The sequence below is a fragment of the Camelus ferus genome, chromosome 5 (genome assembly GCF_009834535.1).
Source record: "Camelus ferus isolate YT-003-E chromosome 5, BCGSAC_Cfer_1.0, whole genome shotgun sequence".
Classification (NCBI taxonomy): Eukaryota; Metazoa; Chordata; class Mammalia; order Artiodactyla; family Camelidae; genus Camelus; species Camelus ferus.
The window spans coordinates 70,234,577-70,252,165 of record NC_045700.1 but is presented as its reverse complement, the minus strand read 5'-3'; the positions used below and the strand labels follow the sequence as shown (position 1 = coordinate 70,252,165).

The following is a 17,589-nucleotide window of genomic DNA, read 5'->3' as shown; positions in this document are numbered from 1 at the left end:
ACTGCAGGATCCTACTCGGCTAGATTCTACCCAAGCTTGGCATCCTATGCTTTTGCCTTGCCCACCACCACCCACCCTACTCAGCCCAACTGAGTCAGTTAAACCCAGCCTTTTTCCTGCATTCCAGTTCTGGGGCTTCTATTGAATCATTTAGCACAACAACTGCATACATGACTCATCTTCCTCCCTGGAGGGGAGCACTTCCAAGGTTGAGTTTGAAAAGGGAGATGCAGTATCTGCCAGACAGACAAAAATCAGAGCTAGCAGATGGGTCTGACACCAAGCCATCATATTCAGGCAACTTCTTACAATGCTACCGAAGGTTTCTCACAAGTCACATGCCCTTGGGGAGGCAGCACGAGCTAAACAAGCCAACTGCTATGTGTGCACCGTCAGGTGGACACAGCTCCTCCGCATCTGGTGCTCAGAGGACAGTGTGCCGACCAGGCCTGCCCACGCAGCAGACGAGGGGGCTAGGGACATTATTGACCCCTGAGATGAAATTGTGAGAGGAATTCACAGTTAGACTGTGGTTCCTAAAGTGAATTTTAATTACTAAAATAGCTTCTACTAAATCTATAGCCAACTCCAGGCTACACAGACATCTAATTCATATATTCTAAAAGGCTCATTTTGACTAAAAGTTTCTCAGCCATAGAGGCATACACTAATTTTCATCTCCACAATTCAGGTGAAATTCTAAGAACTGTGCTTACCAGGTCATCCTCAGGTTCCTCAGACAAATTTGCTATGGACTGAATTTTGTCCCCGACCCCATTCAGATATTGAAGCCCTAACCAGCCCCCCTACCCAACTCCAGTGTGATGGTGTTTGGAGGTGGGGCCTCTGGGACATAATTAGGCTGGATTAGGTCATCCTGTGAGGCCCTCACGATGGCACTGGCGCCCTTGTAAGAAGAGGCACCAGAGAGCTTGTTGTATTTCTCTGCCCTGTAAGGATGCAGTGAGGAGGAAGCCACCTTCAAGCCACGAGGAGGGACCTCACCAGAACCCCACCAGGCTGGTACCCTGATCTGAGATTTCTAGCCTCCAGAATGGTGAGAAATAGATTTCTGTTGTTTAAGCCACTCGATCCCTGGTGTTCGCCTAAGCTAAGACAAAAATTCATAGAAGGAAATCTCAGAAAATGGCTTTCCCTCCTTCCAGGGGGCTAAGAAGACTGTTGCGTTTTGTCCTGTGGCACTCATCAAGTTTCATGAGTCTCCTCCACATAAACTTGTTCAGTGTCTGGCTCCCGGGTGCATCAGGTCTGTAGAGGGTCTGAGGGCAGACACCTTGCTTGTCCTGTTCACTGCTGAAGCCTCGGCATCCGTAATGGTGCTCGGGTCACAGCAAGCACTTAGTATTTCCAGTTATTTCAGGAAGGGGCAGAAAAGCAGGAGGCCAGACATGGAAGTAAAAGGCTGATACCTCCCCAAGTAACCTCGCCTCAGCCTGGTTATATTGACTTCAGCCTTCTTCTCCATCAAACTTTGAAATTGGTACCTGACAGATCTTGGAGGCAATCAAATGCAGCCTTCATTTTACAGACAATGAATCTGACACTCAATGGGGTGTTCAGTAGATTTCACAAGTAATAAAATCAAAAAGTTTCCATTTAGTCCTGAAACATGCCAGTTCCTGGCAAGAGACTGATGTCTCCCCCTTGCCTGCCTTTTCATGACTCCTGGACCAGCTGTCACTTGAGGCATATTTCTGCTGTCTTGAGAGTGAGAATTCTAGATGGAGACTGTAAATAAGCAAATACCCAACCACATACAACCCTGAACTGATTAAGTAACACAGGAAGGACGGCCAGTTCTTACCACTAACTTAGAAGCTGCATTAGTGTTACCGAGCCCTAAGAATTCATCCTAAGCATTACTTTAAAATCAGTATTTCCATGGCCTTTTAAAACGGTCATATTAATACAGTGATTATTCTTAAATGCCACACTCCTTACCCCTATTATGCTCATTTGTCAAAACAATGCTCTCTACTAGACAAAGCCTGAAAAAGCACTTGAAAATTCACCAATAAGAAAGGCCTGTACAGAAATAGCTGGCTTCCCTTAGGTCAAAATGCTATTGATTTAGGACTAAAACAAATGTTCCATTTTACCCAGTCTCCATGACAAATCATTATTCCATACTTAATGGTTTTTCAAAGCAAAACCTACTCTTTTAAAATCACAAAATTCTCCATATAATATGTAATACGATGAAACTAAACCATTTGAATAAGATTACCAAGAGTTTTGTTTTTAGCTCTTAAAAACTGACAGAAGGGCAGACATTTATAGGAGATCTCTTCTGGGAACTGGGAATCACTTGGCAGGGTCTCTTACCTGCAAGACTGCAAACATACAACGTCGCTCCCATGCAGAGAAAAGCTTTAGTAGAAAATACCAATGGGCTATTAGGTAGCAAAGTCACCTCACTGTTCTAGATAAAATCTCTGCACATCCTCTTCATTTAATCCACAGAAGCCTAACCCAGACTAACCACTAAATTACTCATAAGCCTCCCCTGTGACAAATCTTCCCAAGTATTCTGTGCACTGAAAAGTCTAATTTATATCATTTGCAACCTTCACTTTAGTATTTTCCAGTTGCCAGCACATAGTTAATATAAAAAAAAAAAAAAGAGTATTTTGTTAACTATTGCAGGATAATGGACACCCTACAATAGACAACAAACAGCATTTTTATCTAAGGGAAAACTAGAGGCAACTGAGAGTAAGCTGACTTACTAACCTTATTAATTTTCTCACATTATGGTGAGGAAACAATGGAAGACTCTTCAGCCAATATAGTAATGAGGCCTGCTACTGAAAAAAGTCCCTTCTGGAAGGTCCCCTACCAACTGGCTGTTCTGAACCTCATGGTCCATTCAATCTCATATTGGGGCTACTTCTTTTTTGAAAATTTTGTGTTGCAGGAAGGGCTCAGTGGGAAGAACGTTTGGAAGCAGAATGACAGAAAGGCAAAAGGTAAAGACCAAATGGCAACTGTCAGAGGCTTATCAGCCCTTTTATCCTAAAAGGACATATGGTTTTCCTTTGTTCTCTGTTGTAGATGAAAACACAAACCGGGAATGTGATACATTCGTGACTGCTTTGAGCATAATGTATTTTATCAAAAACACTTAATTTTGTTTAAAAATCTTGAACTTATTTTTTACTTTATGAACTTTTAACGCATAACCCAGGTATGAAATGACAGCTCTGGCAGCTGCCAGAGGAAAGATCACTGAAACAGGAGCAGGGAAGTTCTTTTCTTTTTAATTTTTAAAATTATTTTTAAATAAAACATTTTTTTTAATTAAAAAAAATTTTTTAATTAATTTCTTTACTGAAGGTACTGGGCATTGAATCCAGGACGTTGTGCATGTTGAGCAGGCACTCGACTACTGAGCTGCACCCTCCCCTCAGAGCAGGGAAGTTCTAGGAGGGAGCCCCAACTCTGACAGTGGGCAAATCGCAGCCTCTCCTTGTCTACAAAATCAGTGGGGTTAGTACCTGCCCCACAGGCTGCCGTGATCATTGACCTGCATGTGCAAGGTCTACGTAAGCTGAGGCATGAGTGCTAAGTATTCTATTTACAGACAGTGGCCTGGTGACTGAGGGGTTTTTTCCCCCAAGGGAATTGAAATTTTAGTTTTAATATGCTTTCTGAAAAGTATAAATCTAGTATGAAGAATCTTAAGTAACAGGGCAGTTTCATATAAGACATCAATAAAAGGATGAATTACAACATGTTTCTCTTAGAATTGAGCCATCCTACCATCATTTGAGAACTCCTCAGTGAGTTTCAAGTTTCACTTTGTCCATTCCCACAATTATCCTTGTCTTTCTCTCTTAAGGAGTCATAGACATTCAGGAAACTTGCTCTTACAAGCCAAATGCAGAATTTTGTGTTTTATTCCAAAGTCAAAATAATCCTGAGTGGAAATGTGTTTAACATAAATTAAACTTTAAGTGTTGGTCCCTTTCCAATAATGGGCAGGCCCGTCCTGGTTGAAAGCAGCAGTGAGATGTAAACGCTCACTGAGAAGACATCACACCTGGCAGGTAATTAACAAATGCTTAATATTTCTAGGCAGATTTTTAAATCCTCCCTTTTCCCTTCCCTGAATCTATCTAGGAGAAGAAGGGAAAAAAAAAAACAACTAACCTGTAACTATCACAATGTCTTTTATTCACATAAGTCATGGTAGTATTTAAGACCCCTGTGCTTGGTTTATTAAGGTCAGAAAGTTAATTTGTTCTTTGTCAGCAAAGGTGCTGTAAGTTCATTATTTATTTTATAGAGAGATCTCCAAAACCCCAGCAGGGATCTCTGAGGCCTATAAAAGAGGCATGGATTAAAAAGTGGGGGGTGGGGGGGTACCTAAAGTTGAGCTTAAGTTTCTAGGCTGCCCTGTATCATTTCTTTTGCAATCATAAACAACCTCATAAAGATGAATGTCTTTTATTATGAAAATTGCTGTTACATCACAGCCAACATTCCGAAACAGTATTTTATTAAACACTTGTCTTGATTATAAAGTAGAGCAAAAACCATGATCCTTTCTCAAAACTGATTACCGTCTGCTGATGTTAACACAAAGCAGGAGGAGGACACTCCGTGTGCTCACCCTGGTGAGGAGATGAGATGAGCTGGGGAAGAGCACCTATGTTATCCAAAACAGCTAGTGTTACTTGTGCAGTGTAAACCAACCACTTACAATAGGACATAAAAAAAAAAACAAAACAAAGGCGAAAAGCAAACACTAAGAGGTTGAGGTGTCACAACACTTCTGAGATGGGAAAAGCCAAAGCGTGTTTCCTTTTCCTTCCCCTCTGTGAGTTCAGCGCGAGGTGAGGGGAAGAACCACAACACTAGGTCAAGGATGGCGCAGATCTTCGCTTCCGTATTTCCCAGTCTCTAGTCCTGCTCCAGAAAACAGCCCACGTGCAAGAGCTCTTCAGGCTCTCATTCACAGGCCTCAGAACACAGCGTTTACACGCGGACAAATGAGGTCCTGCAGCAGTTCAGAGTCAGTCAGTGTCTGAATTCCAGTGTATTCACTCCACAGCGTTGTAAGCAATCCAAGAACAAAATTCCTATGATCTTTCTAGTCAGGAAGCAGAAGACTCCTATTTGGATGCGTTCCATGTTTGGGGTCAGGGTGTGGTAGTAACTGCACAGAACCTCTTCCATCATGAATACCCTGGTAGAAAAGCTTAGAAAAAGTTAAAACTGCAGTTTGAAAGTTCCTCTTTCCGCCCCCCAGCAAAGAAGCATGGTGCACACATGATTGCAAGGGATTTAGGAAGGCATAGTGTGGCCAGGGTAGTTTCAAGTACAATCTGCTCCTTGCAAAGGGGTCTGGGGTAACTGCAGGGGAACCAGAAACTCAAAAATATTCATCAACTTCTTTAACTTAAGAAGCTATACTGAGAACTTTTTCTTACAACTTCAGGAGCCGGCATACTATTTACCATAGGAAGGAATACCCCTCTTTTTTCCAACAGTAGATGTATGATATTTGGGGAACTTGACATAGCCCACAGACTGGTCTACTCTGATTTCTACCTCCTTTCCAATCCTCCCTTTAAATTATTCAGTCCTTTTTTTCTGCGCTCAGGGCTCTGATCATTAGTAAGGCTCAGAAATAACAACTGAAATAATACAACGTCCTAATTTCAACACTGCTCTTTTTTTGCCACTACAGGAAGACGCCAGATGGTGCTAAAACACTCTGTATAGATAATCCAGTTGTCAAGCTGTTATGCAGCCTAGTTAAGCTTCTCACGCTGGATCTGGTAGTAACATGCCTGAAAAAAAAAAAGTTCAAAACCATTTAAAATTTACTTTGAAAGAAACTACATAAACATAGCAATGCACATGGGACTAAGAAAGGAGAGCCCTTATTAAAATACTGATAGCTCAACAAAATCAGTTGCTTTCATTTTCCCCCAGCTTCTTCCAGTCCCCCTACCCAATGTCTATTTTGCTTAGCTGTAATTAATAGAGATAAAATTTCATAAATTTTCCTCTAATGCTCAAATGAACAAACTTTTTTATAAGCTGTACAATAGTCTTCACCAAGTAGAAATACCTTAATTTGCTAAGCCACTATCGATTGGATACTTAGAATATCCTGATCATTATAAGGTCCATGAATAACTGTAATCAGAATCACCTAGTATATTTGATAAACACACAGACTGAGATTAAGCCTTATCCTGGACCCAGTCAATCAGCATTTCCAGGAATGCATTCCAAGGTGATTCTGAAAATAGCGTTTTGAGAGTTACTCTCACTACAAAGAACACCTCATAAAAATAATGTATAATGTTTTCCACTCTTTAATTTCTTGGGATAAATCTCCAGGAGTAGGACTAGGCAAACTCCACAAACATTTTTGATGTTGCTGATACCATCATTAATCTCTGTTTTCCAAAGGGGTGACTGCTACTTAATCCAGGATCAGCAATGTAGGAATAATTCTGATTTCACTATAACCTCACCAGCACTGGGTATAATTTTATAACATTTTTTGTTAATTTAGCAGGAACAAATGGCACCTTTTAAAAATCTGCAGTGAAACTGAGCATTTTCCTACATATAAATGTATTTATTCAGTTTCTTCCTTGGTGATACGTTAAAGATGCTCTTCATATAACATAAATACTAATAATGTAAGTCACTCGGTGACCAATATTTTCCCCAGTTGTCTCCACACTTTTCAGATTACTTAATATAAATGTTAATGGTATTTAAGCTGAAAAGTTTAAACAATTAGCTCAAGTCAGAAACCTGACATTAAATTCTAGTGGATTTTTTTTTCATTTTAATTTGCTTGTCTTTCATTCTCTCTTCCTTTTTCTATCTTTAAACCCTAAGGTGTCTATAATTTGCTACATGACTGATTCCACCCTGATTCTACCCTCCCTTCAAAACTGCTAATATGCTAACTCAACACTTTGACCATTTATTAAATAATTCTTCTCTTTTTCCATTTTTGTGCCTGATGTTTCCATTTTCGTATGTGAATTTTTTATTATAATACTGCCCATGTGGGGGCCATTCCTTCCACTTAGGAATCTGCCTGTTCCTGTAACAGTGACATACAATCTTAATTACCGTGATTTCATAATACTTTACTAACCGGCAGAATGGGTCTACTTTCTGTCTTTTTTCAGAAGTGTTTTTCCCATTTTCTATTTGTTATTCTTCCAAGAAACTTCAGAATGATTGTATCAAATTCTAAGAAAAATTAAGGTTGGGAAACTGAAATGACTTCCAACAATCCCTAGAGAGCACCTGGATCAGAGAACCTCATTTGTAACCTACTGGTTACAGTAAACACATGGGAAAGAAAGGAAATGCCACACATATTCATTACATACATCCTGCCTTTGGTGTTTTACCTTAATTCCAATAAATAGCTCTATGGCTGGATACTTTTTTTGGACATTAAGAATTCTTTCTTTTTTTTTTTTTTTTTTTTACAGTTACATGTATATAGCTGGTCTACATCTATAAGGATTTGTTAACGATTTGAATGATCAATTTACAGGGAAGACTGGGTGGTGAATAATTTGCTTTAGTATTTTGAAGAATAACTGACTGATTCTACTTTTCTTTACCTTATCATATTTTAAAATTTAACAATATGTGCTCTAAAGGCACTTAATGTTTGCAATTAAACTTTTTTTAAAGAAGAAGGTGGTAAATGACAGATTCATAATATGGTAAATGAAAGAAATTTTTAACATAAAAAAAATTAAGTAATACCTATACTTTACCTTCAAGGTGGTGAACATTATACCCTGTTCCCCATGCTGAAGATATGGGTCCATCAGATCCTCAATGAGGTGCACCTCAGAGCCTAAATTCCTAATCCTGCCCCAACGAGAAAAAGATATTGAGTTATTTCCACCTTAACAAAAGAGGGTTTTTCCAGTGGGAAAGCATATGCCTGTCATCAGCTCAGAAAAGCAAGGGGCTGACTGGTTAAAAGAATGCCACTAATACTAAAGGCAGAAGAGACTGGTCACCTGGCCCGTAGCACCACGTATAAGAAAACAGGAAACAAGTCATCCATGGACCACAAGAAGTCTTCCTGAAGTGATGCCAGGACACTCTGAGAGATTTCTTCAAAAGTCTGCTGGATGACTTTAAGTTTGTCTGATGGGGTAAATGTTGTGCTGTTGTTTAAAAAAAAAAAAAAGACAAAAGACAAAAAGATATCCTATAGCTTAACTGTTTGACATTATACCCCTAGGGCTCATGTGCCTTAAGTTGGACACATCAGGTAAAATGAGTAGCTAGAAGGGAAGACCACTGTAGTCCTACAGTTCTCTGAGAAAAGAAGCCTTAAACTATCAATGGTTCCCATGGAAGAATCCACTGAGTCATAGATTATCTCCTTTTACCCAAGTGGAATCTTATTTTCCTAACACATGCTTTTCTCTGAGTAAGAAGTTGGTTAATTTCCATTTGGCTAAAGATGTGATTATGTAGATAAATTTCTGGATAGATTCTCCACCACTTTTGAAAATGCAAGGGCCCTGTGGAGTAAAAGGTAACCCAAATGTCTCAAAAGAGCCTTTCTGATCTCTAGCCTGAGTTTGACACCATGTTTTGTGTTTTGTTTTTTTTTTGCTGGGGGAAGGGGGTGGGGTGGAGTGTGCTTAGAGTTTAGGTAAAGATAAGATCTCATTAATATCTTAATAGCCTAACCACTTCTTTGATTTATGTGATTTTCAACAAATCAGAGATTACCTGATCTGCTGTAGACATTCTACAGCTGAGGCAAAACAAGCATCTTTTGTGGTTGGCAAAACCTGCAAAAAAGAGAATTTATAAAGGTCAAAAGAGGAAAGGTGCCTTTTGCAGCAACAATAAACATAAATGAAACCGATGGCAGGATGCAGGTCTTCAGTGAAGAACTCATGCAACTCATGCTTGGGTACTATTCTACCAAAGTGAAATGGAAATTTTTTGCTATCTCGAATACTCCTCACCAAAGAAAAGCATATTTGCTGAGGAAACTAAAATCTACTATACCTTTTTAGTCTCTCCAAGGATTGACAAGGTCACTGGCCAAAATTTCCTACAATAGAATACATACATTGTTAACACGAGTTGTTATTTATGGTAGATTAATCCCCATATAAACAGTTAAATATATATTGGCTTCCCAGTCCCCATTTAAAATAACTATTCCACAGATAGGTTAAGTTGTAATAAACATTCCAGAAGTAACATAACCCTATACATTACAAATATTACCAAATATTGGCCAAAACTTTCCTTCACTCAATTTTATCTCATTTTCACTATTAAACTATTCCACTGAAAATATTTACTTTCCAATTAAGGCTTATTCCTTTTTTTTGATAGCACAAATATTTAATTATTGGATGTTGGGGTGATCAGCTTTATCATAGCACTAGAAAGAAAGCATAATCCCTTGGTATTCCCTTGGAATAACAAGAAAAAATGCCTTACAACAAAAAGACCACTTCTAAAGTTTTAAATTAGAAATTGTAGATGAGGAGGGAGGGAAGAGAAGAAGGGAATGTATATTGCTTTAAAGTACCACAAAATATCAGGCAAGATAACTCTAACTATACATCTACATCTACATATATATATAAATCCAGAATATATATATTCAGAAGAATAATCAAATTTCATACTTATCTCCAAAAATTCTCAGAAACTTTATGGTTATTAAATATCATTATTTTGCTGAAGACAGATGTGCAATAGATAAATAAACAGCAAATTATATAGAAAATTCAAAAATCAAAGTACCAAATTCCTGATAATGCTGTTTGCATTTTAAGTTAAAACCATTCGATTCCATTCATAAGTGCTGCACTTACCTCTGCACCCCGAGGAAGCCCAAAAGAGCAATATCTGGCTGCTTGTTTAGTCGCAGAACACATTCCCAGTAAACGTCCTCCTCACGATCATTCTCCAGGGCATAGAGCATGAACAGCGGTGGGTAGAGCCGAGGTAGGAGCACAGGAAGCAGCAACCCAGACCCTGTTACCACATAACTACAAAACATCAGAGGGAGAGGGAGAGGGAGAGGGAGAAGAGTTAATCTTAAAATTGGATACAGAATCAAAGATGGAGCTTCATTTTCTAAAAGCTGGAAGTAAAGATGGGACATTTTGAGTAAAAAAGCAGTTAAATCATAGCAGCACTATATACAATAGCCTGAGACATGGAAACAACCTAAATGTCCATTGACAGATGACTGGATAAAGAAGCTGTGGTATATTTATACAACAGAATACTATTCAGCGATGAAAAAGAATAATAAAATAATGCCATTTGCAGCAACATGGATGTAACTGGAGACTGTCATTCTAAGTGAAGTAAGCCAGAAAGAGAAAGAAAAATAACATATGATATTACTCATATGTGGAATCTAAAAATAGAGAAAGAAAGAGAAAGAGAGAAAGAGAGAAGAAGAAAGAAAGGAAGGAAGGAAGGAAGGAAGGAAGGAAGGAAGGAAGGAAGGAAGGAAGGAAGAAAGAAAGAAAGAAAGAAAGAAAGAAAGAAAGAAAGAAAGAAAAGAAGGAAGAAGAAGAAAGAAAGGAAGAAAGAAAGGAAGAAAGAAAGAAAGACACTAACGAACTCATCTACAAAAGAAAAAGACTTGCAGACATAGTAAACAATCTTATGGTTGCCAGGGAAAAGGGGTGGGAAAGGATAAATTTGGGAGTTTGAGATTTGAAAATATTAAACACTATATATAAAAATAGGTGAAAAACAAATTTCTTCTGTATAGCACAGGGAACTATATTCAATATCTTGTAATAACCTTTAATGAAAAAGAGTATGAAAACAAATATATGTATATATATGCATGACTGGGACATTATGCTGTACACCAGAAATTGACACAATATAACTGACTATACTTCAATTAAAGAAAAAAAAAAGGAAGCAGTTATAATATTACTCTTCTTTTATGTAAGGAGTTTACATGAGAAGTGTGCCTATGGCCTCAGAGTTTTGTCTTAGGCCAACTGTGAATTCTTTTCGTAAACTCAAAATCTAACAGAAAGTCCACTTTGTTTCTATTTTAAGGCTAATTTTTCTGTTGTCCTAGGGCAGATTTACTTTGCCTTTGTGCCCAGTCATCTGTGGTTATACTTTTATGGGGTTTGCCAAGTAGAACTCGAGACATAAAAGGAACCTGAGATCACCTCGTCCAAACACATCATTTTAGAAAGAAGGAAACAGATCTAGGGAAAAAAATAACTTCTCCTGGGATTCTTTGCATAAGATCATCTAGTCTCCACCCTCTTTCTTCACAATTTCCACCCAGCTCTACTCACCCTGGCTCTGGTGATTCAGATCTGGAATCTGACTTCGCAGTGCAAAAGGATTTCCTTTCAGTTGGCAGAGGAGCAGAAAGAGGAATTGTGCTGCCCTCCTCAGGAAGCTCAGGAAATAAGAATCTAAGGAAGAATAAAAAATATACAATTACACCTCTAGAGCAGCTAGAAAGAGTACAAACACGTTGCTATTATTTAATCTATTTAAGGCCTGATGAAATCAAACTTTATATCAACTAAATATTTTAGTTTCCTGAGATTCTTTTTTCTTTTTAGTTTTTTATTGAAATGTAGTTGATTTACAATGTTAGTTTCAGATGTACAGCAGAGTGATTCAGTTATACATATATATACACATATATACATATTCTTTTCAGATTCTTTTCCATTTTACATTATTACAAGAAATTGAAATATCTTCCCCATGCTACAAAGCAGGTCCTTGTTGTTTATCGATTTTATATATAGTAACATGTGTCTGTTAAACCCCAACCCCTAGTTCCCTGAGATTCTTAACTGATGGTTCTTACAGGATAAAATTAAGAATGTAGCTAATGAATAACACTACTTAAATCTTTTTTTTTTCTGTCCTAGTTACTGAAGAATGAAGAATTCTAATCTATATGAAATATGTTTTCTTACTGGCAAATCTCATCTTGAGGTCAATGTGCCCTGACTCTTCAAGGAGAGACCACTGTTTTCAGAGTATTAAAAAAAATCACTGGAAATACTTAAATGTCCAACATTAAGAAAAAAATGAAAACTCAATTAATGTAAAAATTAAAAAAAATTTTTTTATAGTCAAGTTATTGAAAACATTTTCCAAATGATCAAGCTACTAAGTTGCTGAGGATTTTTCCCTAAGCTCTGAATTTGCCCTAGATTTTATTTTCCACCTCTGGTATGCAAATGATGGGTTCTAACCATAAACAAAGTTTATTGTCCTCTTTATTTTCACAGGCTTAAATCTTGATCCTTAAAGGCAACCTTCTGTATTTTTGTAGATTTATACCATGCCCCCGTCCCTAATTTTATAGTTGAGAAAACTAAAAAAGTTCAGGAAACTTATCTTCATTTTACCCAGCTAATGTCAATGCTGAAACAATTCGAGTCCAGCAGTATTTTTAGTGGATATATTGTCCCCTCAAAACCTGAAACACTTTGAAATGCATTTATCAGTTTTGAGGCTAATAATAGAGAAAGATTTCTGAGACAAAATCCATAAAATTCTGTACAACTATCTCAGTATAGTATTTACTTGCCCGCTTAAACCCAGTAAAATATCTTGAATTTCAAAAGTTCCTAATTTGCTTGCTGCCTGAAACCTTCCTTTGAAAAATGCCTGCTTGCTTTCTAACTTCCTTCAAAGCCTGTGCTCAGATATTACCTTATTAGTTAGGCCTCCTTGACCTTCTGTTTGAAACAGCAGCATCTCACCTCCAGACTCGTCTCTTTCCCTCTGTCATGTTTATCATTATCTCACATATTTTGATTACTCTGTGCCCACTTAATTGTCAGCCGCATTAGAGTACAGATTCTTTTTTTTTTTTTTTTTAGTTTGTTCACTGATAAATTCCTCCAGGGGCTAGAATGGTGGCTGACACACTCAATAAATATTTGCTGAATAAGTGAATAACTGAATATGCTGTTGTCAACGGACAGGACATAAATATTCAGGGATAAAACTTCATATTAGATTTTACCTTCTCTGTGCTTAGGTTTTAGAGACATGATTTTTGTCTAGAGATTAAATCCAAATAAGACTACTGTATTTCATACCAAAATTGGTATTAAAAAAAAACATTCATTTTAGCCTTCTATTGTACTTAATGAGTAAGGAAGATACAAAGGAAATAATTAACAATGGCTAAGGTCCAACTTTTTTATAGTTACAGCATAAACACAAAGTAAAAACATGTTTTCGTTATTTAATCTAAGGATCTGTGGCATAAAACCATTTTCTTGGTGAATAATTTAATTTCTGTGACAAAGGGGACAATTCATGACTCTTTACAAAGTTGTATCTCTAGATTCAGGGTGAAGATACCCAAGCGTAAGGATAAACTAGTATTCCACAGCTTCCAGACTTCGATGAAAAGATCTCTTACCTCACCAGCTGGAAAATTCGCTTAAGGTAGGACTTAATCTCCTTCACGGCCTCCTGCAGTAACCGGCGGTTGGCTCCCACACCCACATATGTCATTCTATACACTGCAACCAGTGTCTCCACAAGCCTGCCCAGAGGGTGCAGAGGAGTGTCACAGGCCTGGGCAGGAAGAGAACAATGCAGTCAATCAATGCACACTAATAGCAGAAACAATCAATCAAAAATAAACAATTTCATAAATGATAATTTTCAAAATGAAAGTAATCAAGAGTCTACTTTTAGACCAGGAAAATTCAAATCCTTTAACTTTTCTGAAACTGTTGAGTCTACCCAACTTTTCTGAAAATGTTGAGTCTCTGAAAGCAGAGTAGGAGTTCCTAATCTTAATCAAAGAATCCTTTTAATACTTTGGGAAAATAGTTTTGGATACATTGATATAGAATATCATTGAAAGAAAGGTTCTGATACTTTAAATGTCATAAAAAATATATGAAATGTTACCTTGGAGAAAATTTATGATAGCTGATTATGCTCTGAAACAGTAACTCTTCACTTCCCTTGATTTCTCCTAATATTCCTTCCTGTACCCCCCATACAATGCATGTCATACTTTAAATTGTAACTGATCTTATAGGGTTTGGGAAGAAGCAAAGAGAGCATAACTATGAGGTGAGGGCAGCATTCTTTATTTATACAATCTCTGGTTTGCTAATGTTACTAACAAAAAGTCATTTTAAACATGGACCCTAGATCTCCAGAACCCCCTTGAACACTTCACAAAACTTAGAAGATTCCATCATCATAATAGGTCAATCTCCATGTAGAAATGTGTTTTTAGTAGCCAGATAATTAACAAAAGAAATACTTAGAAAGCAAAAACAGGATTAAAGTATCAATAAGCTGTGAGTACATCTGAATGATATATTGTTGTACCTGCATCATGGTTTTGACTCTTGTTTACCTTTATTAAATATTTCCTGATGTCATCATATTTCTCGACAGAGAAGGCACCAACATGCTGAGGAATGAATTCCAAACTCTCTAGCGTTTGAGTCTGTGAACGACTTAATATCTCTGGACTACAAAAAGGGAAAAGAATGCCTATTATATATTTCAAGAAAGCAAGATAACTGTAATGTGCACAAGAAACACAGTCTCCAACTAAGGATGAAATGGAGTATTCAGCACAGTGTTCATACCAAATGTGCTCATAATTGGTAACTAACCTATTAGGTTTATGTAACAGTCATTCCAAACAGCATTTAATGTTACTCCACACCAACTACAATAAATTAATGAAGATGTTGCTCCAATCTAAACCATGGTGTTGGGAAATGCTGTTATAACATTAGCTTGAAGAGAAAACTGGCGACAGGCTTGTTAGTGATGAGAAAAAAATGGAATTAAGGGGAGAGAGTGCTAAGGGAAAAGGAAAACAAGTCAAACAGCAAAGAAAGAAATGCAAATGAGCTCAAAAAGTAAGGAGATGATGAGGAAGTTACTATAGGTGGTGAGGTAAGCAAACAATGGGTAAAGGGAAGCTTTTGATGAAGCAGCTAAGACAGAACACATACTTGTAATCACATGAAATTTTTACTAGACCCACTAGATTACAACCAATTAGAAATCAGAAACAGTGAACAATGTCGGGGCAGGGCAGGGTATAGCTCAGTGGTAGAATGCAGTGCTTGGAAACAGTGCACAATTATTATAATACTATTTTAGATAACACATAAGATTTTTGTGATAGCAACATGGTTTTATATAAAGTTCATTCATTCTCACTCCTTGGAAATACCCACCAAGAGTTATCCAAAGTTACCTAGAGGATATTATATTCAGTGAAGTCAGGCAGAGAAAGACAAATACTATATGATCATTTATATGTAAAATCTAAAAAATAATACAAATGAATCTATATACAAAACAGAAACAGACTCACAGACATAGAAAACAAACTTACAGTTGCCAAAGGGGAAAGAGAGGGTAGAGGGACAAATTAAGAGTGTGGGATTAACAGATCCAAACTACTATACACAAAATAGATAAGCAACAAGGATTTACCATATAGTACAGGGAATTAAGTAAATATCTTGTAATATCTACAATGGAGAATAATCAGAAAATAAAACAACTGAATCACTATGCTGTACACTTGCAACTAAGACAATATTGTAAATCAACTACGCTTCAATTTAAAAAGGAGTCAACCAAGGTTAACTGGAGGTCTCAAGTCTCAATGGTAATGCCTACCGGCTCTATCAGTGAAGGCTGACCATCTGTATCAAACACAAGAGCAAGTTCACATCAGTAATAAATTCTGGGAGTTTCCATTTCTTCTACTGATAGACACAGTAGAAGGTAAAAAACCATTAACTTCACAAAGCACTATAATCAATTCCTATTTATCTCAAATACAGGGGGAAAAAATTTCTTTCTACATTGCAGAACTTAGCGAGTTCTTTCAAAGGCTAAGCAATGCTTGTGGGAATTACTGGCCAACTTAAAGAATAAGGAAATACGAAGAAAGGCAGGTGGAGAAAAGAAAAGCAAGAGAAAAGGGAAGAAAATAAGATAAAGAAGAGAAGAAATAAAAAAGTACATCTGTAATTTTTCTTTCAGCACTTAAAACCTGCGGTGCCACTTCCTTCTGGCCTCCAAGGTTTCTGATGACAAATATGCAGCCATTAGAATCGCTAATTTAGATGCATAATTTTTCTTTAGCCGCTTTCAAGATTTTTTTTCTTTCAATTTGAATATTACGTGTCATCTGTATATGGATATCCCCACTCCCACCCAGGATGCAGTTTGTTCAGCTTGTTGAATGTATAGGTTTATGTCTTTCACCAAACTTGGGAACCGTTCAAGCATTATTTAGTCAAGTATTTATTCAGCCCCGTAATTCTTCTCCTTTCCTTCTGGGATTCCAAGGACACAAATATTGGACTCCTTAGTTCCTTAGAGCTCTATTCACTATTTTTCCCCACATGCTTTTATTATTTAGTTTGAATAACTTCTATTAATCTATTTGCAAGTTCACTGACTCTCCTGCTGTCATCTCTATCCTGCTACTGAGTCCACCCAGTGATTTTTAAAATTTTGGTTATATTTTTCAGTTCAAAAAATTTGACTTAGTTCTTCTTAATGTCTTCTATTTCTTTGCTCATACTTTTGGTTTTAATATTTGTTTCAAGATGTTTGCAATTTCTCATTTGAGTATTTTTATAATAGCTACTTTAAAGTTCTCGTCAGATAATTCCAAAATCTATGTTAGGGCATCGGTGATGTCTATTGATTGTCTTTCCCCAAATGAGTTGAGATTTTCATGATTCTTTGATTGCCAAGTAACTCTGGTTTATTTCCTGGACATTTTCAGTATTACATTAATGAGATCTAGGGTCTTGTTTTACATCCTATGGAGAACTTTGACATGCCTAACGTTGTAAAACACAGCAGAACTGAAACTGTTATCTTTACAAGGACCTGCTTGTAAAGCTGGCCCTTGGCTGGTACCCAGGAACTAAGCTTTCTAAAAGTTCCCTATACTAACATGAACCATTTCCTAAACAATAAAGGTATTTTGCTGTCAGACTGTACTAACAAAGTGATTTACGGTGAACATCTGCTTTCCTTCTGGGACTGTGGAATTTTGGTAGTTGCTAAGCACAGGGTGCCTATGAGACCAGCACCCAATAAAAACCTGGGGCACTGAATCTCTAAGGGGCTTCTTTGCAGAAACACTGTACATGTGCAGTGCATTTTACTGCTCCAGAGTATGTGTGCTTTGTGCAACCCCACACAGGGATTCCTCCAGACACAGCCCATGTCTCCTTCCCTTAGGACAGGGCTGTGGATCCTTACTGCGTTGCTGAAATAACTCTTACCAGCAAATACAACTATCTGTTGAGCCTTATCAGACCCTCTAGTGAATCACTGAATGTGTAGGTGATTTTGGGAAATCTCTGAAACAGCTGATATTTTTGTTTTAGCCTTCTGTGGGTTACAGTTCCAATGTGAGTTCACTTTATAGCTTTCCAGAGCTCCTCTCTTTCCGTTACCTCCACAGTATTTTCTGGTTCCCCTTTTAGGTCCCCCAGCAAAAAAATGCCCACTTCCATGAATGTGCCA

General features: G+C 37.4%; 2 protein-coding genes across 6 annotated transcripts in view; both read right to left on the bottom strand.

The window, feature by feature from the left end:
* Positions 1–3,543, bottom strand: part of MPP4 (membrane palmitoylated protein 4) — a 40,108-nt gene extending 36,565 nt beyond the window's left edge. Inside the window, exons 1-2 of the mRNA XM_032479171.1 lie at positions 3,353–3,543; positions 811–950 (exon numbers count right to left, since the gene is read on the bottom strand). Of these exons, the coding sequence (XP_032335062.1) occupies positions 811–950; positions 3,353–3,543 (331 nt within the window). The remainder of the gene's footprint in view (positions 1–810; positions 951–3,352) is intronic.
* Positions 3,544–4,454: 911 nt separating this feature from the next.
* The window catches only part of ALS2 (alsin Rho guanine nucleotide exchange factor ALS2), a 67,978-nt gene continuing 54,843 nt past the window's right edge, over positions 4,455–17,589 (bottom strand). For all 5 annotated transcript variants that reach the window (XM_032480059.1, XM_032480060.1, XM_006189940.3 and 2 more), the window contains 9 exons: positions 14,423–14,540; positions 13,463–13,620; positions 11,355–11,477; positions 9,885–10,061; positions 9,061–9,106; positions 8,776–8,837; positions 8,049–8,198; positions 7,797–7,893; positions 4,455–5,819 (listed from right to left, as the gene is read on the bottom strand). In XM_032480059.1, coding sequence (XP_032335950.1) covers positions 5,781–5,819; positions 7,797–7,893; positions 8,049–8,198; positions 8,776–8,837; positions 9,061–9,106; positions 9,885–10,061; positions 11,355–11,477; positions 13,463–13,620; positions 14,423–14,540 — 970 coding nt within the window. In that variant the 3' untranslated portion in view covers positions 4,455–5,780. The remainder of the gene's footprint in view (positions 5,820–7,796; positions 7,894–8,048; positions 8,199–8,775; positions 8,838–9,060; positions 9,107–9,884; positions 10,062–11,354; positions 11,478–13,462; positions 13,621–14,422; positions 14,541–17,589) is intronic.